A 23,427-nucleotide genomic window follows, 5' to 3' on the forward strand; every position below is an offset into this window, starting at 1 on the left:
CCCATGTTGCGACAGATGGATGGATAAACAAAACATGGTATATAATATATGTATATACATATACTGTGTTATGTGTATATACATATGTGTATATGTACGTATATACATATATATACAATGTGTATGTATGTGTATATACATACACACAATGGAATATTATTCAGCCTTAGAAAGGAAAAATTCTAACTCATGCTGCAACGTGGATGAACCTTGAATACTTCATGCTAAGTAAAATAAGGCAGTCATAAAAAGACGAATACTATATGATTCCACTTACGTGTATCTAGAGTGGTCAAATTCATAGAGACAGAGGGTAGAATGGGGGTCACCAAGGGCAGGGGGATGGGGAAGAAGGAGAGAATGAGTTGTTTAGTGAGCACAGAGTTTCAGTTTTACAAGATGAAAAGAGTTCCTGAGCTTGTTGGCACATGTTTGTGAATGTACTTAACACTACTGAACTGTACACTTAAAAATGGTTAAGATGGTCAATTCTATGCTATGTTTATTTTACCACAATTAAAAATAAAAATCAAATAGACTTGTATCCAGGAAATCTAAAGAATTCTCAAAACTCAATTTCAGGGGGTGCCTTGGTGGCTCAGATGGTTAAGCGTCTGCCTTCGGCTCAGGTCATGATCCCAGGGTCCTGGGATCAAGCCCCACATCGGGCTCCTCTCCCTCTGCCTCTCCCCCTTGCTTGGGCTCTCTCAAATAAATTAAAAAAAAAAAAACTCTTAAAAAAACCTTGATTTCAGTAAGAAAGCAGGCAATTCAATAAAAAATGGGCAATAGATTTTAACAGATAATTTTTCCAAAGAACATACATGAATGGCAAACACATGAAAGGATACTCAACATCATTAGTCTTAAGGAAATGCACATTAGAACTATAATATGATACCACTACTTGCCTACTAGAATATCAAAATTAAAAAGACCAACCAGGGGTGCCTGGTTGGCTCAGTCAATTAAGTGTCTGCCTTTGGCTCGGGTCATGATCCCAGGGTCCTGGGATTGAGCCCCACGTTGGGCTCCCTGCTCAGAGGGGAGCCTGCTTCTCCCTCTCCCTCTGCCGCTCCCCCTGCTTGTGCTCTCTGGCTCTCTCTGTCAAATAAATAAAATCTTTAAAAAAATAAATAAATAAAAATAAACAAAAGACCAACCACACTAAGTGTTGGTGAGGTTGTGGTGCAATAGAGACTCTCATACACTGCTGGTGTGGGTGAAAAACAATACAGCCATATTGGAAAATGGTTTGGCATTTTTTAAACATTTAAAATTCATCCAGTCATTCCACCTCAAGAAAAAAGAAAACATATGTCCATATAAAGACTTGTGCATGAATGTTCACAGCAGCTTTAGTTGTAATAGCAACAAATGGAAACAACCCAAATGCTCATCAACAGGTGAATGGATAAATATTGGTGTATTCATATAATGGAATCTACACAGCAATAAAAAGGAATAAAGTAGGGCGCCAGCCTGGCTCAGTTGATAGAACATGTGGCTCTTGATCTCGGGGTTGTGAGTTCAAGCCCCACGTTGGGTGTAGAGATTATTTAAAAATAAAACCTTGGGGCGCCTGGGTGGCTCAGTTGGTTAAGCGACTGCCTTCGGCTCAGGTCATGATCCTGGAGTCCCGGGATTGAGTCCCGCATCAGGCTCCCTGCTCAGCGGGAAGTCTGCTTCTCCCTCTGACCCTGTTCCCTCTCATGCTCTCTCTCATTCTCTCTCTCAAAAAAAAAAAAATCTTTAAAAATAAAACCTTTTAGGGGTGCCTGGGTAGCTCAGTTGGTTAAGCGGTCTGTCTTTGGCTCAGGTCATGATCCTGGAGTCCTGGGATTGAGCCCCACATTGGGCTCCATGCTCAGTGGGGAGTCTGCTTTTCCTTCTCTCTCTGCCCCTCCCTCTGATCCTTCTGTCTGTCTGTCTCTCTCTCTTGCTCACTCTCTCTCAAATAAATAAACAAAATCTTAGAAAAAAATAAAATCTTTTAAAAATAAACAAATAAATAAAAAAATTAAAAGCAGTGAAGTGCTGATACATGATACAGAATGCAAAATCTCAAAATAATTATGCTGAGTGACAGAAGCCAGATAAAAAGGAGCACCCAGCATATGTTCCCTTTTATATACAATTCTAGAAAATGCAAACTAATCTATAGTGACAGAAAGCAGATGAGTGGTTGCCTGGATGGGGGGGAAGTGAGAGTGTACAAAAGGAGGAAGAAGACAGAAGATAGGAAGGGCAGGGGGCGCCTGGGTGGCTCAGTTGGTTAAGTGACTGCCTTCGGCTCAGGTCATGATCCCGGAGTCCCTGGATCGAGTCCCGCATCGGGCTCCCTGCTCGGCGGGGAGTCTGCTTCTCCCTCTGACCCTCCCCCCTCTCATGTGCTCTCTGTATCTCTCATTCTCTCTGTCTCAAATAAATAAATAAAACCTTTAAAAAAGAAAAAAAAAGAAGATAGGAAGGGCAGGAAGAATCTTTTGAGGGCAAAGGACATGCTTATTATTTTTATTGTGGTGATGGTTTCACAGTTGTATATATATGCCTAAACTTATGTAAGTGTACACTTTAAATATGGGCAGCTTATGGAACATCAAATATATCTCGAAGCTGGTAAAACTGTATTAAAATGAAACCAGTGGGGGAGGGTCGGTGGGCGCCTGGGTGGCTCAGTTGTTGAGTGTCTGCCTTCGGTCTGGGTCGTGGTCCCGGAGTCCCGGGATCGAGCCCCATGTCAGGCTCCCTGCTTGGCTGGGCTCCCTGATCAGCGGGGAGCTTGCTTCTCCCTCTCCCACTCCCCCCTGCTTGTGTTCCCTCTCTCGCTGTGTCTCTCTCTGTCAGATAAATAAAATCTTTAAAATAAAATAAAATGAAACCACTGGGGAAACTGGGTGAGGAGTACAAAGGATCTCTCTGTACTATCTTTGGAGCTTCCTGTGAACCTATAGTATTTTTTTTATTAAACATTTTATTTATTTATCTTACAGAAAGAGTGAGAGACAGAGCAGAGAGGAGGAGGCAGAGGGAGAGAGAAGCAGACTCCCCGCCGAGCAGGGAGCCCGACGTGGGACTCGATCCCAGGACCCTGAGATCATGACCCGAGCCGAAGGCAGACGCTTAACCGACTGAGCCACCCAGGCGCCCAAACCTATAGTATTTCAGTATAGAAAGATAGGGGTGCCTGGGTGGCTCAGTCATTAAGGGTCTGCCTTCGGCTCAGGTCATGATCCCAGGGTCCTGGGATCAAGTCCCACGTTGGGCTCCCTGCTTGGCGGGAAGCCTGCTTCTTCCTCTTCCACTCCCCCTGCTTGTGTTCCCTCTCTCACTCTGTCTCTGTCAAATAAATGAAAATCTTTAAAAAAAAAAAAAAAAAGAATGTTAAACACAGGAGTGCCTGGGTGGCGTCTGCCCTCGGCTCAGGTCATGATCCCGGGGTTCTGGAATCGAGCCCCACATCGGACTCCCTGCTCGGCGGGCAGCCTGCTTTTCCCACTCCCCCTGCTTGTGTTCCTTCTCTCGCTATGTCTCTCTCTGTCAAACAAATAAATAAAATCTTAAAAAAAAAAAAAAAAGGAAAGTTAAAAATAAATTAAAAAATCATATTAGTACTTGTTAAATTGTTCTGGAAAAAAGCTGTATTGGTTTAACTCACTTTAAACCTGTTCAAGAGAGGTCTATTCTTCCACAGCCCAGTGACGGTGGGTGCGATAAATGCCATCCAAGAGGAAGAAGATGGTTGTTCAATTCATACTCATCTCAGTGTAAGCCCAAGTCATTTCAGGCTTTGGTGAAACATTATTTCTTCTTTGAAGTGCCTGCTTATAAGCTTTGCTGTCTTACCTCCTTCAGATGTTTCTTTACATGTTACCTCAGAGCAGCTTTCTGGACCCCACTATTTAAAATTCCAATACCCTGGGATGCCTGGGTGGCTCAGTCGGTTGAGCATCTGCCTTTGGCTCAGGTCATGATCTCAGGGTCCTGGGATCAAGCCTCGCATCAGGCTCCCTGCTCAGCAGGGAGACTGCTTCTCCCTCTGCCTGCCACTCCCCCTGCTTCTGATCTCTCGCTCTATCTGTAAAATAAATAAATAAAAATCTTTAAAAAACAAACAAACTCCATATATGTTAGGAAGATTCACATTTTATCACAAAGGGTGTGTATGTTTTCCCCTACTGATGTTTTTCTTTTACTTTGCCACATCGAGATTTTAAATTTTATGTAGTTATTTATCTGTCTTATCTTTCGTGGCTTCTGGGTCTTGTGTCTCCCTTCCCTAAGATTATAAACATTTTTCTATATATTTCTTCTAATCCCATAGATTTTTCCCCTTGCAGAGCTCTAATTCATCTAGAATTTATTTTTGTGTCAGATGTGAGATAGAAATAGGACTTTATTTTTTTTTTTTAAATGATAGCCAACTGTCTGCAATTTTCTTAACATACCATTTGTGTTTTTCCTTGTCTTCTTAACCAACATTTTACAGGGCTGGCTGATATTCTTTTTTTTTTTTTTTCTTTTAAGATTTTATTTCTTTATTTGAGAGAGAGTGAACACAAGCAGGGGGAGCAGCAGAGGCAGAGGGAGAAGCAGGCTCCTCGCTGAGCAGGGAACCCCATGCAGGACTCTATCCCAGGACCCTGGGACCATAACCCCAGCTGAAGGCAGAGGCTTAAGGACTGAGCCACCCAGGCGCCCCTGGCGGATACTCTTTTTATCTGGAAAAATATTTTTTTCCTGTTGTGCAATTATGACATTTATTTATTTCTTGTATTTCATACAAGAACTTAATCTTTGTATTCTACAGAAACATTTAGCTCAGTATCTAGCACACAAGTGAGAGCAGGATTCGTGGGACTGGCAAATAAAGGGACAGATCTGTGCGCGAGCTTCGTGGAGCCGAGAAGTCCCGAGAGCTGGAGGGTGGGTTTGAGGTTTCCCAGTCCAGGGACAAGGTTTTCACCCATCAGTGGATAAATTAAAAAAAAAAAAAGACACTTATGCACATATGCACACGTATGTGTAGAGAAAATCATTGTGAGGCTGCCAACTGTCTTTTCTCAGAAAGGATCCTGAAATCTTGGCTTTCTTTTTCTATTGTTCTGATACGGTAAATTTCATGTTCATCAACTCCAAAAGCCAAGGAAAACACTGAACTATAGTCCTGCTCGTCCATCCGATAGTTACTGAAACACAGTTATGGAGCCATCTGCTCGGTGTGGGCACTGTCTTAGGCGTCGAGGACTCCCCAGTGAAAAGACCCGCCTGGAGGCCTGTATAGTTTAGCAGGGAAGGTCCACATTTCCGAAACAATGACGCCACAGTTTATTGCCGGCGAGGGCCGGGTAAGGAAGAGGACAGGGTGACAGGTGTACGGCATAGATGGAAACTGAGGCCCAGGGAAGCGCAAAGAATAGGCCTCGGGCACACGGTCTGCTCGTCCTTAACTTGGGAGGCGGGGCCCGTGGGCCGGTGGGGGCGGAGGCAGGGGCAGGGGCGTGCTTCCGGCACCCTCCGGGCTCGACCGCGGCTCTGGGGGAGGGGCGGCACGTGAGTGGGGCGGGGCCCGGCCGAGGGGGCGTGGCGAGACGGAACGCGCGCGTCGGCGGCTGCGTTTCCGGTCGGAGGCCTTTGCGGAGAGCCCCGCTTCCCTAGGGGGCGGTGGCGGCCGTGGAGGCGGCGGAGGCAGCGGGGGATCCGGAAGTCAACACCATGTCGAGTCTGCACAAGAGCAGGTAAGGGCCGCGGGGGCCGACCCAGCCACACCAGTCCTCGTCAGGCCGCCCCCTCTGCCTTGCAGAGGGGGGCGCAGGTGCGGCCAGGAGTCGGGGACCCCCTCCTCCCGGTAGAGGGTCTCGGGCGCCCACTTTCCAACCTCATTGCCTGTGGGCCAGAGAGGGCACGGAGCGGAGGCACCTCTTTTGCTTCCCGGTGTCACCCCATCCCTCTCTCCCTCATCCTGGACCCCGGGTTTCCCTCTTGCCCTCGGGTCTTCCTCATCCAGGGCCTCGATGCTCTGTTCCCCAGCTCCCCATCCCCCACATCCCCGTTTTTGTCTCCCCTGTTAATCCTCTGCCCCAGTACCCTCCCCTCCAAATGCTTCCCGTCCCCCTGGCCCGTTTCTTACAAGGCAAGTTGGAGAACCTGGATTCTCCAGTCTCCCCTCCCCCAGGCCAAATCCCGCAGCACCGGCCAAATTTTGCTCACTCTTCAATTTTCCTCCACGACTGTTCTTTAAACCTTTTGTCCTTGCCTGCGGGTGAGACCAGAGGTCTTCTAATGGTTTTATTTTTGAGCCTGGAGAGCTGCGTGCCAATTACACAGGCCCGTTGTCTAGGGATCATGTTACTCCGGGTTCTTAGGGTTCCTTGAGTTCAGATAGTGGCCCTGTGGGCTGCGTCTGGCCAGCAGGAAGTGCTCAAGAAATGCTAGCTCACTAAATATTAGAAATGTGTTTAATTTCATGATGTTCATTTGAGAACCTCTAGACAAGAATATATTATGTTTCTGGGTTTGGAGGAACAAGTGATCTGTAGTTCTGTCGTTCCCACAAAGATGCCTTTGGCCAGGACCTTGACTGAGCTTTGCTCTTTTTCTGTCCTGAAGGGATGGGGGGGAACAATTTGAAGACTGGTGATATGAGAGCTTTGGGCTTCAGGAGTGATCACAAAGTCTGTCACGGTGGGGTTTGGGTGTGCTTCACTTGCCTCCCCATCCCGCCTTCTAGGATTGCAGATTTCCACGATGTCCTGAAGGAGCCCACCATCGCCTTGGAAAAGCTTCGGGAACTCAGTTTTAGTGGTAAGTGGTAAGCGGCAGCTCTCTGGGTTCAGGGTTTCCTTAGAGCAACATTGTGTGTGGTTAGAATGGAGGGGAAGGTACCCAAGGCCACACCTGGTCAGTTCTGGGGGCCAGGCTGCCTCCTGGGGCCTTCTCCAGATTCTGTGACTCTGAAACAACCCTTGACAACCCTGACCACCAAGGGCATGCCTGTGGGCCCTGGATGTTTCCTGGCGTTTAAGTGGTGCTTGCTGCTTGCCGCTTGCCGAGAGTAACTGGAGAGGGCTGAACGCAGGAGGCTGGAGCGGGAGGAGACTTGAGCCTGGGGCTGCTGCAGTGTCTTCCTCACTCCTCAGCAAACTTCCTGTGTTGTAGAATTTGGTTAGCTGCGTAACAGTTCCTGGTTCTCTCCCAGGCTTGGCGATCAAAGCTGACTCAGGCGATTGTGAACTTTTGTGAAGGCCTTGAGACCCTGACTCTAGGAGCTGAACTTCAGCAATGTTTGACTTTGCCCTCCCCGGCCTGGTTACCCTTCCTGCACAGAGATTTTTGCTTATCTTTTAAAATACCCTAAGGTGTTGTGTGCAGATTCTTGTTAACTGCTCGGTCCTTGTGACTTTGTCAGCAAGGAATTCTTGAGTTGCTCTTCTCCTCCCCATACAGATTCTGAGGTGGGGGCATTCGCTCCTGATCGCAGTATTCAGGGTCCTAGAGCAACAGCTGCTTTAGCGAGCTTCCTGACAGTATTGCAGGAGGAGTTTGTTTTTTTGTTCAGGAGTGGTATTAGACCCCGAAGACCTTGAGGGGTCATGGGATGTGTATTTGAAGAATCTACCAGGCCTCGGGGGAGCCATTCGGGGGAGTGGTTGAGTTTGGGCTGTAGAGTTCAGACAGACCTGTGTTTGACTCCTTGAGTGCTCTGTCATTACAGATAGGTTTCTTTATTTGTAAGATGAGGACAACGATGCTAATCTTTCCTATTTACTAGAGTTCTAATGAGGATTAAGTGAAGTAGTGTCCATTAGGCACCAAGCGCTTACCATTTATGGCTTAACTTATGTTCCACAAATATCTATGGTAAGCCTTCTGTGTGCTGTGCCCCGTGCTGGGGACAGGGACTATAAGACACATATGGCTCTTGTCTTTCTGGGGCTTACCCAGTGGTCGAGGTTACAGATGTTAAATATATACACAAACTATGTTACACAGTCCCGACTGTGATGGACACTATGAAGGAGAAGTCACGGAACCATTATGGTTTGTAACAAGAGATCTGACTTTGACTGGGAAGAGGTGGTGGTGGGTAAACGCTGCTCTGAGGAATGAGAAGGTGTTATCCTCAAAAGAACATTCCACACACAGGGAGCTCTGGGCTGGAGGCAGGGGCCATAGGGAGAAATACACAGGATTAGCATCCAGTCCAGTCATCTTTCTGACAGAAAATGATCCTTGAAGAAGTACTTCTTGCCCACTCCATTCCCTGCCAACTGGCTCTGAGGTGGAGGACTGGGGGGTCCGGGGGCTCTGGCCTGGGGCGTGACTCTTGCCTGCTGTGTCCACAGGCATCCCCTGTGAGGGCGGACTGCGGTGCCTCTGCTGGAAGGTGGGTGTGCTGGGCTGGGGCGTCTGCTCTGCCAAGAGTCCTTGGGTTCCTGCATGGGCTGCCCCTACCCCGGCCCCTTCTTGTTCTGCGCCTTTCCTTGCTTATTCGCGGAAACTTTTCTGGGAAGTTGTGGGTTTTCTGTTCTTCTTGGCGTTCCCTCCAGGATCGCCTTGGGGATGGAATGCTTTGTAGTGCCAGTGAAGTCCTCTTCTTCCTGGTCCATACAGTGCAGCGGAAGTGATGCTTAATGGGACCAAAAAAAAGGCCATGCTCTATCCATGGCTTTTAGCTGAGGTGGGAGCCAGAGCCCAGTGTCTGGGTTTCCAGCCTCTTTGAGCACCAGGTTTTATTATCATTTGGAAGAGTCGGTGTGAAGAAAAGCAGTGGAAAGGGCTGGTTTGGGGTAAAGGAGGAGGGAGGCAATGGAGAGCAAAGGGGAGGCTACCCCTAGCCCACACCTCCATTCGTGGGTTTCAGCCCATCTGGTCTTCTCTGGGCTTTATTAGACGTTTTCCTTGAGGCTGGTCAGCCTCCGTCTACTGTCTGGGGTTGAACTGGAGAGTCGCCAGAGCTTTGTTCCTCTCCCTCTGTGCAGATTCTCTTGAACTACCTCCCCTTGGAAAGAGCCTCATGGACCTCCATCCTGGCCAAGCAGAGGTGAGACCATGAGAAAGGGGGATGACAATAGGTCTTGCCTCCTGTTGTTACTTCTTTGATCCAGTCTTCCTGGATGGGACCTTTGGGATCATCCGTCTCTCCTCTTCTCTTCCACAGGGAGCTATATTCTCAGTTCCTGAGGGAAATGATTATCCAGCCTGGCATTGCCAAGGCCAACATGGGTGTGTCCAGGGAGGATGTAACCTTTGAGGACCATGTGAGTAAGGGTGGCCGCAGGGACTGAGGCTGCAGAGTAGGGAGGGATGCAGGCTTTGGAGCTGGCAGGTCCCCCCAACCCCAGAGGACAGGTGTAGCCAATCTGGGTCCCCTCCTTTCTGCATCGGGCTGCTTGGCCCGTGAAGGCTGTTGTCTCTCCCCTCTGTTTCCCAGGCCCCGGACCCAGTCAGGAATGTAAGTCATAGCTGGGGCTCTGAGTGTGTGCGTAGCACTGAGCCTGGTCCTCCGTGTGGGCTCTGTCTCCTTTCCTCCTCACCTCCGTTCCCCGGGGAAGGTTTTGGTTTTATAGCTGAAGAAAGTCAGAGCAGGGCAGGAGTGAGAATAGACTATCTTCCTGTGGCTTGGAGGAAGCCTCATTCTCTCCTCAAATACCGAGCCCCTCCCCGTGGGCAGGAGGTGGGGATGGATGGACCCAGGCCCATGCTCCGAGGATTAGGATCAGCGAATCAGAGCGTTGGTGAATCAGATTCGAAGAGACCTAGTGATACAACGAGCATTCACTCAGCAAGCGTTGAGCAGCACCTGGTATAGGCAGTGTGGGAGAGCGGCAGCCGCAGACGGAAGGGACGCTCCCTGGCCAGCAGGGATGTCGTCAGAGCAGACTGCAGGGCTCCGCTTGGAGTTTGGACGTGACGTGGGAGGCTCCCCGCGTAGCTCACAGGCTGTCTCAGAGCCTCAGCGGGGCCTCTGCCCAGGCCCCCAGACTGGGGTCTGCCCCCTGACGTCCTAGTCGGACCTGGGACAGAGCAGCTGATTCTCTCCCCACAGCCGCTCAACCCCAACCCTGACAGCCGGTGGAACACGTACTTCAAGGACAACGAGGTACTGCTGCAGATCGACAAAGACGTCCGGTAAGCGGGGCCCTGGGGGTCAGGGGCTGGCCCATGGGACTGTTGGGGAGTTTCCCAGTCCTGTGCTTTCCGGCCCACGCCCACAGGTGGGTGTTTGAGGAACTGGTGGGTCATCCAGTAGGTGGGTCCAGGCCCCAGCGATGTCGGCCTGTGAATGGGGCTGGCAAGCGAGGCGAGTGCCTGACGCTCTTTCCTCCCTGCCTCAGTGGCATTGGTGCCCCAGGCGTGTATGGGTTCATCTGACCGTTCCTGGAGCAGGCTCCATGCCAAGCTCCGGGTTGAGCATGGAGTCGACAGACATGGTCCCTCTTAGGAGCTTAGAACCTGGTGGGGAGGATGGGAAGACAGTCGTTCAGCAAGACAGATCTTCCGAGTAATTAGCGTCTGTGGTAAATGCTCTGAGGGGAGAGTTCAGGGTGCTTTAAGACTTTGGGGGAAGCCGGGACGCCTGGGTGGCTCCGTTGGTTAAGCATCTGCCTTCGGCTCAGGTCATGATCCCAGGATCCTGGGATCGAGCCCCGCATCGGGCTCCCTGCTCAGCCGGGAGCCTGCTTCTCCCTCTGCCTGCCGCTCTGCCTACTTGTGCTTTCTCTGTCTGTCTTTTTGTCAAATAAATAAATAAAATCTTAAAAGAAAAAAAAAAAGACTTTGGGGGAAGCCTTGCGTGAGGTCTCAGGAGTGGGAGGCCTTGGGGAAAGAGGGAGGGAAAGGTCGTGGTTGGGGGCAGCTGCCTGCAGGAAGGCCCTGGACAGCCCACGGAAGCACGTTCGAGGAGCAGTGTGGAGGCCAGTGTGCTTGAAGCCACACTACAGGGAGGCAGGGGTTGGACCTTGGACTTGATCCTAAGGACATGGCGCAGTCGTGCAAAGGTTTTAAGCATAGGAGTGACAGGGTCAGATGTGTGTTTTTTGAAAAGTTGTGAGCTACAGTGTGTATGTGGGTATGCTTTTCCACTTGGCAGAGAAAAGTAGAAACACGCCTGTGCTGTCCTGTGGGGTTGGCGGGTCTGGCAGCGGGCGGGATCTCCCACAAGGCCGCGTGAGGAGCTGGAAGGGAGCTTGTCTGCAGTGGGGCTGAGTGGTTGGAGCCAGGGTTCTGCAGTCTGTTTTCCTGGTTTTAGTTCCGCCTTCAGCGGGTGTTAGCTGTGTCCCCAGGCCCTCGCCACCCTGGGTGCTGCTCCGTCTCTGCTCATTTTGCCCAGGCCCATCTTCAGAAGGCTCCCGTGGGCACCCAGCCCAGCGGCGCTCAGCCACGATGCAGAAGGGCTTGTCCCCTGCGTTCTCAGGCTGCTGTTGGGGCAGCCTCTGTCCACAAGGCATCTTAACAGTTGGGAGTCAAGAACCATGTCTTGAACCTGGTTCTGGAGAAACAGGTTCTGCCTCATGCTAGTAGCGATGGCAGCACATTGCCCAGTGTTTCTGGAGGGCAAGTTGGCAATGTGCTCTGTGTAAGAAGTCTGGAAAACGTGTCTCCGCTGCCGTACGTACACGAGAAAAGCTTGGTGCCTTAAACTCACCCTGGTTACACCTCAGTTATACCTCAGACCGGAAACCAAACCAAACCAACCCAGTCACGTTCTAGAAACTGTCTCCCACCTTGATTTTTCCTCTCCTTCTGTCTTGGACATCTTCCTGTGTCAGCTGTATGTGCTGTCCTGTTGTACAATATGCAGTGTGGCCATTTCAAACCATACTACATTGAACACCTGTGCATATTAGATAATTTTTTAAAGATTTTATTTATTTGGCGCCTGGGTGGCTCAGTCGTTAAGCGACTGCCTTCGGCTCAGGTCATGATCCCAGGGTCCTGGGATTGAGCCCCGCTTCAGGCTCCCGGCTCAGCGGGGAGCCTGCTTCTCCCTCTCCCACTCCCCCTGCTTGTGTTCCCTCTCCTGCTATATCTCTCTCTGTCAAATAAATAAATAAAATCTTAAAAAAAAAAAAGATTTTATTTATTTGTTAGAGAGCGCATGGGTGCATGCACGCACAAGCAGGGGGAGTGGCAGGCAGAGGAAGATGCAGGCTCCCCGATTAGCAAGGAGCCTGATGTGGGACTAGATCCCAGGACCCTGGGATCATGACCTGAACTGAAGGCAAACACTTAACTGATCGAGTCACCGAGGCATCCCTAGATAAATATTTTTGACGTGGAGAGATGTTTGTGGTTTAAGAGAAGAGTTGGATTATAAGACCATAAGGACACTTAAAAAATTTATGTGTGTGCGTATCTATTTGCGGATAACACATAAGAATATGGGTATATTTTTGCATGTGTGTGTGTATGTGTGCGTATACATATATAATAAGCGTATTGCTCTTTTTTTTTTTTTAAAGATTTTGTTTATTTGACAGAGACACAGTGAGAGAGGAAACACAAGCAGGGAGAGTGGGAGGGGGAGAAGCAGGCTCCCCGCTGAGCAGGGAGCCCAATGCGGGGCTCGATCCCAGGACCCTGAGATCATGACCTGAGCTGAAGGCAGACATTTAATGACTGAGCCACCCAGGCGCCCCAGTGTATTGCTCTTTAAAAACTAAACTTCTAAAAATAAAATGTTATTTTTTAAAAAACACAGAAAAAATGCCTTTTGGGATACTGGAGCACACCCCGCAGTAGGGTGCTGATGGAATTTCCCAAACCTCCACCCTGAGTAACAGAACTCTCCCCTCTTCCCTCTTGACAGGAGGTTGTGCCCAGATATATCTTTCTTCCAGAGAGCCACCGAGTACCCCTGCCTCCTTATCCTGGACCCCCAGAATGAGTTTGAGACCCTTCGGAAGCGGGTGGAACAGACAACACTGAAATCCCAGACAGTGGCCCGGAACCGGAGTGGGGTCACAAATGTGAGAGCCAACCTGGGGGCCCCAGAGACTCCCCGCGACAGCCTTTTCCTCCGTGCTTCCCGTGGAGCCCTGGCCACTGGCCGTCGGGCCTGTGACCATCTGCCCTGGCAGTTACCCACAGCAACTTTGGGTAACATGGTTCTGCCAGTTCCGCCCTGGGACTCTTTCTGCAAGTCAGGTGTCAAAAGCTGGGTGTAAGAGGTGCTGGGGGAGGGCCCTGCTGTGTGGTGAAGGAGCAGCAGAGGAGATGGCTCTTGAAAAAGTAATTACACATTGATGGGAAAGTGTGGTGGGAGTAGTGATGGTGGTGGGGAGCTGATTGGGCCTGGGTGTCCAGGAAGACTTCCCTGAGGAGGTGACGTTTAAGCCGAGCGTCCAAGAACTAGGAGGGAAGCTCATTCCGGGCGGAGAGGAGGGTATAGCGGAGGCTTCAGGCAGGAGAGAGCGTGGTGCGCTCAGGGAATAGTGGGGTCCAGCCTGGCTAGGGGCGGGGCTCCTGGAGGATGCTGGCAAGATCAGTGGTGGTGAGGCTGCCTAGGGCCTTTGTCCTGAGGGCTGGGAGCCTTGCAGCATTCTAGGCAGGCCAGTAACATGATTCGAGTCTGCCTTCGTAAAGAATTGCTGTGGTCCCTGTGGGGCTGTTGATCGGGGAGTAGAATGGAGGTTGGGAGGCAGCTGCCTTGTCCAGGCAAAGGCAGGTGAAGGCCAGGGTAGAATGGGGGGTGGGGGTAGAGCTGAGGGACTTAGGAGCTAGAATTTTTTTTTTCTTTAAAGATTTTATTTATTTATTTTAGAGACAGAGCACAAGAGAGGGGAGCGGGAGAGGGAGAAGCAGACTCCCTGCTGAGCAGGGAGCCCGATGCGGGACTCGATCCTGGGACTCCAGGATCATGACCTGAGCCGAAGGCAATTGCTTAACCAACTGAGCCACCCAGGCACCCTAGAATTTTTTTTTTTTAAGATTGTATTTTTTTAAGGAATCTCTACACCCGGTGCGGTACTCAAATTTACAACCCTGAGATCAAGAATCACATGCCCTGCTGACTGAGCCAGGCAGGTGCCCCACGAGCTAGAACTGATGGGACCTGTGCTGGCCAAGTCATGCTGAGCATTTGAATCCCATTTTTCTAGCAGATTCCGTAACTCTGAGAAGCTGCCTATAGTCAGATGAAGCATATTACCTTATTCCTTAATTTACACCTATGCTTTGGTATGTGGAACTCCCAACTTGTTCCTCAAAACTTTCCATTGTCCTCCAACAGTGGAAAAACCCTTCTCTGTAATCTCCAACAAGCTAGTGACAGATAATATTGCAGAAGCTTTTGTCCCCCCAAGTAGAATGGTGATCAGGTCTCTGTGTCTCTAGGAGAGCAGCCATTTTCTGCTACAGGGGTGACAGGCAGTTACAGCTGATCCCAGGGTGCCCAGTGCCTAGGACAGAGTTGCGTGGGCCGGAGGGCGCAGAACGCTTGGTTTTGTGGGCAACTCTTTTACTGCTGATATCCTGGCTACAGGGCAAGGTGGGGACCTGACTTCATTCATTTCACTATAGTAATTAGGGTCTGAGAGCCAAGCTCTTAGCCACTTGGTTTCGACCTGGTCCTGGTGGCAGAGAACCTGACCAGAGGCTTCATTCCTGGACCTCGGGGCCTGTGGCTGGACAGTTCAAGTTGAACACCCATCTGACTTTGGGGCAGTAATACCAGCTCACCTTTCTGGGCCTCTGTGTCCTCTTCTATAAACTGGGCATAATCATTTCTATTCTCCTGGCTTTTGAATTGCCAAGAGGATGAAATGAGGTCGTGACTCTGCAGATTTTTGGAAGGCTGGAAAGCACTTCTCTGAGGTCTTGGCCTCAGGCTCTGGAGTCAGCCAGTCTGAGTTCCAGTTCTAGTGCCACCATGTGATGCGAGCCCTGATGAGTGACCTAACATTCTTTTTTTTTTTTAAGATTTTCTTATTTATTTGAGAGAGGGAGAGTGAGAGAGAAAGAGAGCACGGAGCAGGGGGAGGGGCAAAGGGAGAGGGAACAGCAGACTCTCAGGACCCTGAGATCATGACCTGAGCCAAAGTCACATGCTTCGCCGACTGAGCCACCCAGGCGCCCCGAGTGACCTAACATTTCTGAGCCTCAGTTTCCTCATCCTGAAAATAACGTTGAGCAGATATTGTAGATTGTACAGAGGATTTAATGGCGGAATTCTTGTAGGGCACCGTCCTGCGCTTAGAAAGTGTGTGTGAGTGCACGTGTACACACGTGTATATGATGGGAGATGGACTTTGTCTTCAGGACCCTGTGTTCCCGGATGGCAGCATACGCTGTCCCTGTCTGCGTTGGCCTGTAGCTCTCTCGCACTGGGAACCCCAGGCACCTGACTCTTTGCAGAGCCCCTGAGGCTTCTGCTGGCACTCCTGTTGGAGACCTCGGCTCTGGTGCATGAAGATCTCCGCTGTAGCAGGGATCCTCTTATATTTATCTCCCAACTTTTTTTTTTTTTTAAGATTTATTTTAGAGAGAGAGAGTGAGAGACAGAGAGTATGTGCATGCGTTCAGGGGAGATACAGAGGAAGAGGAAGAGAATCTCAGGCAGACTCCCTGCTTAGCACGGAGCCTGATGCGGGGCTGGATCCCACAACCCTGAGATCATGACCTGAGCTGAAACCAAGAATTGGATGCCTAACCGACTGAGCCACCCAGGCTCCCCCCAACTTTTTCTTAATGAAAAATCTGAGGGGCGCCTGGCTGGCTCAGTTGGTAGAGCATGTGACTCTTGATCTCAGGGTTGTGAATTCGAGCCCCTCACTGGGTGTAGAGATGACGTAAATAAATAAAACTTAAAAAAAAAAGAGAATCTGAAACTTTCAGAAAAGTTGAAAGAAGAGTACAATGCCCAACTATATACTTTCCACCTAAATTCAACAGTTGTTAACTTTTTGCCAGATTTGTGGGTATATTCTATATAGATAGAGTAAGTTGCACATGCCCTGAGCCTCACCCCCAGGTATTTCAGCAGGTGTCTCCTGGGAATGAGGACATCCTCCTCACCACCATCACATCTACGAAGATTAACAATAATTCCATATTAAGGCCCAATATCCAGTCCATGATCAGATGTCCTCCGTGGTGCTGAGAATATTTTTGTTGTTTGACTTCCCAACCAGGACCCAGTCAAGGTGTATGTGTTGCATTGGGACGTTATGTTCTGTAGTCTTCTGATCTGGAGGCAGCCTCCACTCTCCCCCCAACCATAGTATTTGACTTTTTGAAGAGTCTGGGCCAGTTGTCTGTCTTTGACATATTTAAAGGTTTGTTCTTGGTTTTTTTGTTTTGTTTTTGTTTTTGATTTATTTATTTCAGAGAGAGAGAGAGCACAAGCACATCAGGTGAGCGAGTCGGGGAGGGGCAGAAGGAGAAGGGGACAAGCAGACTCCCTGCTGAGCAGGAGTCTGACCCACAGCCGATGCGGGGCTTGACTCCAGGACCCTGAGATCATGACCTGAGCCGAAATCCAGAGTTGTATGGTTAACCAACTGAGCCCCACAGGCGCCCCTATTTAAAGGTTTTTTAAAAAAGTAAAGTATGGGGCCCCTGGGGGGCTCAGTCGGTTAAGCGTCTGCCTTCGGCTCAGGTCATGATCTCAGCGTCCTGGGATCGAGCCCTGCATTGGGCTCTCTGTTCAGCGGCGAGTCTGCTTCTCCCTCTGCCTCTGTGATCCCTCTCCCTCTGTGGTTGCTTTCGTTCTCTCTCAAATAAAGAAATAAAATTAAAAAAAAGTAAATAAGATAAATAAAGTATAACTTACATGCAGTGAAACGCACAGATCTTAAGTATACAACTGAATGAGCTTTTTCTTACGTATATACCTTGTAACCGCCAACCCAGTCAAGACACTGAACGTTTCCATCATCCAGAATGTTCCTTAATGTCCCTTCCCAGTCAGTACGCCCTCACCTCAGAGATAAGCATTGTTGTAGCTTTTATCACCATAAATTAGACTTTAGTCCAACTGTCTTGTGGAATATCCCACATTCTGGATTTGTCTGCTCATTTCTCCTCATGGTATTGGACACGTTCCGCTTTGCTATGTATTCCCCATAAGCTGGAAGTTGAGTCTAGGCTGAATGGCAAAACATTTCTGGTGAGAACACATTATCTGTCATGCCACCCACCTTACCGGCTCCTCCTCCTGCAGATGAGCTCCCCACACAAGAACTCTGCGCCATCGTCCCTGAATGAGTATGAGGTGCTGCCCAACGGCTGCGAGGCCCATTGGGAGGTGGTGGAGCGCATCCTGTTCATCTACGCCAAGCTCAACCCTGGCATCGCTTACGTGCAGGGCATGAATGAGATCGTGGGGCCCCTCTATTATACCTTCGCCACCGACCCCAACAGCGAGTGGAAAGGTAAAAGGGCTCTTGGCTGCCCACATCCCTCATGTGGCTCCCTAGAAAAATGGACCAAGGAAAGCCAGGATAATGGGCCTTATCAGGCTGTGCAACTCACTTCCCTTCTCTGGGCCTCCATCTCCCCTCCATCAGATGTGAGGAGTTGACCTGGATGGTCTCTGAGATCCTTTGCAGCTCAGGCTTTCTAGAATGTTGGAAGCTTACTGATCTCAGTATTTGTAACTGAAATTGTGGTAGAGGAGATGAGATGTACATATAGGAAGCTGAATGATTGACAAGGAATTAAATGATGATTGGAAAGATGTCATCAGAAGAGCATGTGATAGTTGCTAAGCGAAAGTACAGCGTTGCCAGAAGACATGAGACGACATGATGTCCTTAGTTTGGGGGTGGAGCATGGTCAAGGAGAGAGGAGGGCCTGAGCCTGACCTAGAGAGGCTCAGAGGTAAAGAGGGAAGCTACCACGTTTGTGAGAGATGGGGTGGGACTCGGGCGAGCATCAGTTCCCTTGCAGCTGCCTTCCCCCTGCCCCTGTCGCCCAGAGCACGCCGAGGCAGACACCTTTTTCTGCTTCACCAACCTCATGGCTGAGATCCGGGACAACTTCATCAAGAGCCTGGATGACTCACAATGTGGTATCACTTACAAGATGGAAAAGGTGTACTCTACCTTGAAGGACAAGGACATGGAACTCTACCTGAAACTGGTGAGGAGCACCAGGACCCCTGGGCCAAGGCAGACAGACAGGAAAGGGCACAGGCAGGGGGCCTCCTAAGCACCCCAGGCCCAGGGCAAGGTCTGGCGTGAGTCTGGGGATGGAAAGTGGCTGCTCCCGCTGGGGAGTGCTGGCCCAAGCTCTGTGGTGTGGCTGGGAGACTGAGGCAGCCATTTACGTGGGAGCTTAGCAGGCTGGGCGTGAAGAGGAAGTTGGTAGGGTGCCCGTCATGTGCCAGGCACGGCGCAGGGTGTTTACCATACGCTGAATGACTTGAGCCTGGTAGCAGTCCTCTGAGAAAAAAGTATGAACGTCATTTTTAAAAATGAAAAATGATCTTAAAAGTTAATGGAGTGGCATTCCTGTTTATTTCAGAAAACAGTTTTGTGAAGAGAAACTCTTATGTATAAACAAAAATCGTTTGAATAAAAAAATACATATAAACAGGTCTTTTTAAACAGATACAGAATTATGTTTTTGCTGTTTTGTCACAGTTTTTCAGTTAACATTCACTGGGGCTGACCAGAGGGCTCATCTCTCTGGGGAATGACGGCCCTGTAAGTCTGCGGTGTGGAGGAAATAAATGATCTATTTCACATGCTAAGCACAAGGCCAGGCTTATTAGTAAGTGCCCGATAATGGGTCTGTCTGCCTCTAAATCCAAGATTATAATCCGTACCCTATTTTAAAAGAATTAGAGCCATCGTTTGTAAATCTAGAGAGCTTACATAAAAGCTTGGATTTCTGGCTTCTCTTGCAAAATTGGAAGAGCTGGCGGCACTGGCTGGTGGCTGCCCCTTGGCCGGCCCCAGTGCCCTTGCCCACTCAGCGTGCCTAGCACGGACACATGTGGCCGGTGTGATAGGCCGCGTCGCCCTGTGTGGCAACCGAGCACCCCACCCCACGCCTCTGTCTCCCCAGCAAGAGCAGAACATCAAGCCCCAGTTCTTCGCCTTCCGCTGGCTGACACTGCTGCTATCCCAGGAGTTCTTGCTGCCCGACGTCATCCGTATCTGGGATTCCCTCTTCGCCGACGACAACCGTTTCGACTTCCTCCTCCTGGTCTGCTGCGCCATGCTCATGTGAGTGTGACCGCCAGCAGAGGGGTGGGCAGGGGCTGCCCTCATGAGGAGTGAGCCACTGCAGGTGGGGAGGAGGGAGCGGGAAGGGGCCCGCTGCGCCTGCAGTCTGCGGCCCCGGGGTTCCAGCACCTTCGCTGCTTGTTTTCCTCAGACTGATCCGGGAGCAGTTGCTGGAAGGGGACTTTACCATAAACATGCGGCTCCTGCAGGTAATGGGGTTTGGAGCGGCGAGCCCCGTCTTTAGCCATGAGGCACATACTTACCAGGCAGCCACCCACGCCAGCTGCTGTTACAAGCTGGGGTCAGGGACCCTGAGACATAAGCGTGCAGACGCCTGACGCGGATCTGGTTTGGGTCTGGGTTTGAATCCCACTTCTGCCACTTGAGTGTGGTGTCGCCTTGAGTGAACGACTCGGTATCTCTGGACCAGACGCTCTACAGGAGTTCATCGTAGCTGGGACATAGCGGCGCCTCGTCCGTCGTAGCGCTTGGTGGTGCAAGGGCTCGGACTTGGGGGAGGATAGGGGGGCATAATGGTTGAGAAGTGTGCGCAAAAGCAGCTCTGGGTGCCACTGTGCTAATCGCGTGACCCAAGCCAAGTGACAACCTTTCTAGGCCTCGCTTTCTTCAGTGCCTGGCCTGGGGTTGGTTTTCAGTAATCGGATTGACCAGGTCTGTAAAAGAGGCCTCGTCACAGTCTCTTTCTCCTCAGACTGATGAGGTGACCCAGTGAACCTAGTGCATGAGCAACGTCTGGCCCACTCTCAGGCTCTTATGAACGGCACTTGGGTTTGAGGGCAGGAGAGAGATGGGGGGAGGGTGGTCCTGGTCCTGAGGAAGGGGCTGTGATACTTTTTGGTGCTGGTTGGGTTGGGTCAGTTGGGGCTGCAGTGGTTTGGGCAGAACGGGGCATCTGGTAGCCTGTGGTCCCTGTCCCTGAGGCCCAGGGCCCAGCATGGTGACAGGGCCCAGTGGGAAGGGCGTGGGTGTGGCAGAGGTGGCGAAGGGTGAGCTGACTTCAAAGGCATATTGTTGACTTTTCCCATATCTAGGATTACCCCATCACAGATGTCTGCCAGATCCTACAGAAAGCCAAGGAACTCCAAGACTCAAAGTAGCCTGCTGGGAGGAGGCCCAGTTTGGGAGAGAAGACACTGACCCCTGTGCCCTGGCTTCTGGGACACACAAGAGCCTCGGGGATCCCAGCCAGCCCGAGGGGAAGCTGCAGGACCGGCCCACTCCAGGCCGCCTCATCTGGCTCCCTCACCCTAGGCCGCTCCCGCTGGGGGCACACTGTGCCATGCTCCTTTCTAACCACCCAGCCCTGGCTCCCTCCCTGCTCTTCGACCCGGAGGCCTTTTGCCCAGGCTGCCGAGCAAGGCTGGAGCCCATGAGGTAGTTTCTTGGGACTGGGGCACCCTGGGGGCACTGAGGGCCAGCAAGGGTCCTTCCCTGCCTCTGCTGCTCCCTTCCCCCTCTCCTGCTCGGGTCTTCTGGGCTCTGGTTGCAGGAGGTGCTTGGCAAATGAGCCAGTACCACTTCTTCTGGGGCTTGGTGCTTAGGCTTCTCCATGGGGAAGGTGACACTGTGAAGGAGCTAAGAAGCTGCCAGGCCCAGGTCACACCCTCTGTCCCTCTCCCACTGAGTGTGTTTCTGTCTGTAGTCATGGGTGGGTGTGTCTGTGTGTCCTCATCCCCCAGGTATCTGCTGCTCCTCTGTGGGTGTCGGGCAGTGTGTGTGTGAGGGGGGTGGGGGCATCTTTGCTCCTTTGAGGTCTTTCTTCTCTGTCCCCTTCCCCTCAGAGTGTGTGTGACTGTCTCGTTCTGTCTGCCCCTCTCTCCATTTCCCTCTGCCCTTCTCTCTTGGGGTGCCTTATCCCCAGCCTCTTCCCCCTCCTGCTCCCCTCCATTCCATGAACCCCAGAGACAGAATGAGGAGTCTGGCAAAGTCCCTGGGGGTCAACTTTTGAGGCCTGTTCCCATCCCCAGCCCTAGGTCCCCGGGTCCCACAGACTGGGAGGGAGGCCATAGTGCCTCCCTAGAGGGCCCTGAATCCGCTCCCGACAGAAATCTTGGGAACCAAAAGCTGCTGAGAAATGATGGCCTACAAGGCTTTGGGCTCCTTACCCTCCTTTCTGCCCAGGTTGGAAGAAGGAGACGAGGGAGAGCTGAGTCTTCCAGAGATTCCCCCTAAAGGCCCTTGTTTCCCAAAGGAAAAGGACACGAAAGTGGTACTGTGCCAGGGGTGGGGATCCAAGTGCATCAGAAGAGTAGTCCTTCCCGTGGCTTCCAGGTTCCGGCCCAGGGTGGTGAGGCCCATAAAGGGCAGGTGGGGCCAGCGGGAGCCTCCCTGGGCCAGGGGTAGCTGAGCTTAACAGCCCTGGATCCTGTCGGTGCCAGAAAAGGCGTGTCTCCCCCAAGCAGGGTGAAGGAGCTGCTGGCCCTTCCCTGGTCACCTGCTTGGGCTCTTCCCAGGATTTGGGGCAGGGGCACTCTGGGCGGAAGCAACTGGCTTCTCTTGCCACTGGGCTGTGCAAGGAGTGGGCTTATTTTGACCAAGCCCTTCCTCCTCTTGTGAGGAGGCAGGTGGTTTGGGTCTGGAAGCTGGGCAATGTAGCAGGGGGTCCTCAGCCTCTCCTCAGACTGGCCAGCGGTGGCCCTCTTGTCCCCACCGCCTTCCCGAGTCAGGCATCCAGGACTTTGTGCTGCCCGCCCAGGCCTGGCTGTGGGCCGGGAAGAGCTGCCCGCCAATGGCTCCTATCCCAGCTGTACCTTGGCTGCTGCTGGGATGTTATGCACATGCCTTTTTGCCTCCTCTTCTCCCAACACACAGTCTTTGGGAGATTTTCTACTATTTATTCAGACCCCTGGTTATTTATTGCAGACTGGCTAATGCTTGACTTGGAGGTGAAGGGTGGGGCCAGGAGGGTAAAAAGCAGTTGGAGACAGTCTTCCTGTCTTTGCAAGGTCAGAGTCTGCATCCTCTCCCCCTGCCTCTGGGACCTTCCTGATTTTCCAGCAGTTCCTGGCTGGGAGGGCTGTGAGCTCTGTACTGGAATTGAGGGTAAGGGATGGGGGAGGGCTGCTGTTGAGAGGGCTGGTATCGTCTCTGGACCACAAGACCCCAGCATGGCGCAGAGACACACTTCCAGCAGCCTGGCTCAGCCTCTTCCCAGAACTTGTCAGCTGGTGGTTCATTCCCAACTTTGACCCCTTCACAGCCTGAGGCTTGGGCCCCAGCCTGGGCCCCAGCAGACTCTGCCCAGGACACCTGATGCATTCCCTCTTGCCTGTCCCCCCTGCCTTCCCTCCTGGGGCCGTACTACTTGAATCACTGCATCTGATTAGCCTCAGTGGCAGGCTTAGGTCCAGTGCTCTCTCCTTGACTTTGGGATGAGGGTCAAGAGCACAGGGACCCTGTGCAGATTAGGCTGCGCTCCCCAGTGGGATACTGCCTGGGGAAAGGGCAGGCCCTTGGTGATTCCCCCTTCCCAGACTCTCCAGAGAGGTGCCCTGAGAGCCAGAGTGCCTGAGGCTTCCCTGTTGGGAAGCTGCCCCTAGGACTTTGGACACTTACAGATTGGGCTATATGAACTCAGCAGGTCTCACTCCGGGGTCAGAATGTGAGTCTGCTTTTGTTCTTTTCATCAGTTTTATTCCTTGAATCAGTGCTGTTGATTGATGACAAGTTGTCTTTAATAAATCATGTGTTCTTTGCAATGGGCATTGGTGCTGTGATGGGCTGAAACCTTTGAGATCTCGGAGAAGGAAAAGCCTGAGCAGAGATGGAGTCAGGAGACTCAGAGTGGGCAAAGAAAAAGGCTGGGAAATTCTTGTTGGAAGAGTCTATTCAAGTCTTTTCATTCAACCACTGCGATTTGCAGCTGGAGGGCAAGGGCCAGTGGGCTAGGGAAGGAGGTACTATGCCACTTGATTACACAGCACGTTATTTTTGAGATTGACAAAACTTCAAATAAAATCCGTACTACTCACAGTCTAGAGAAAATCACTGAAAATATGTTAGTCTTTGCTACATCGTTGTCATTTTCTTGATACACTTTTGTGTACTGTCTTCCCTCTCAGGTTAGGTGGTAAGCAAGTTGCTGTATGATGTTAAAAATATATTTATGGGCTATATAGTATTCTCATAGCTAAAAATGTCTGAATCCAGCCCCTATCTTGGAATAGTTTGCTTATTTCAGCCTCCGTTATAAGTAATACCGTGGGGGAAGCTTTCGTGTTTAAAATCCTTG

The 23,427-nt window shown here is 50.9% G+C and overlaps 1 protein-coding gene across 2 annotated transcripts; it reads left to right on the forward strand.

Moving 5' to 3' along the window:
* Positions 1-5,601: 5,601 nt before the first annotated feature.
* TBC1D13 (TBC1 domain family member 13) lies at positions 5,602-22,894 on the forward strand. 2 transcript variants are annotated; one of them, XM_021691216.2, is made up of 12 exons: positions 5,602-5,738; positions 6,731-6,804; positions 8,346-8,386; positions 8,982-9,043; positions 9,161-9,260; positions 10,049-10,131; positions 12,812-12,971; positions 17,165-17,375; positions 17,921-18,084; positions 19,015-19,175; positions 19,327-19,384; positions 20,228-22,894. In XM_021691216.2, exons 1-12 carry the CDS (start codon positions 5,716-5,718, stop codon positions 20,291-20,293), a joined length of 1,203 nt encoding a protein of 400 aa, XP_021546891.1. In that variant the 5' UTR covers positions 5,602-5,715; the 3' UTR covers positions 20,294-22,894. The 2 variants fall into 2 exon arrangements, with proteins under 2 accessions (XP_021546891.1, XP_044776315.1); XM_044920380.1 differs by lacking the exons at positions 17,165-17,375; positions 17,921-18,084.
* The last annotated feature ends 533 nt before the right edge of the window (positions 22,895-23,427 follow it).

This window comes from Neomonachus schauinslandi, chromosome 13 (assembly GCF_002201575.2).
Source record: "Neomonachus schauinslandi chromosome 13, ASM220157v2, whole genome shotgun sequence".
Taxonomy (NCBI): domain Eukaryota; kingdom Metazoa; phylum Chordata; class Mammalia; order Carnivora; family Phocidae; genus Neomonachus; species Neomonachus schauinslandi.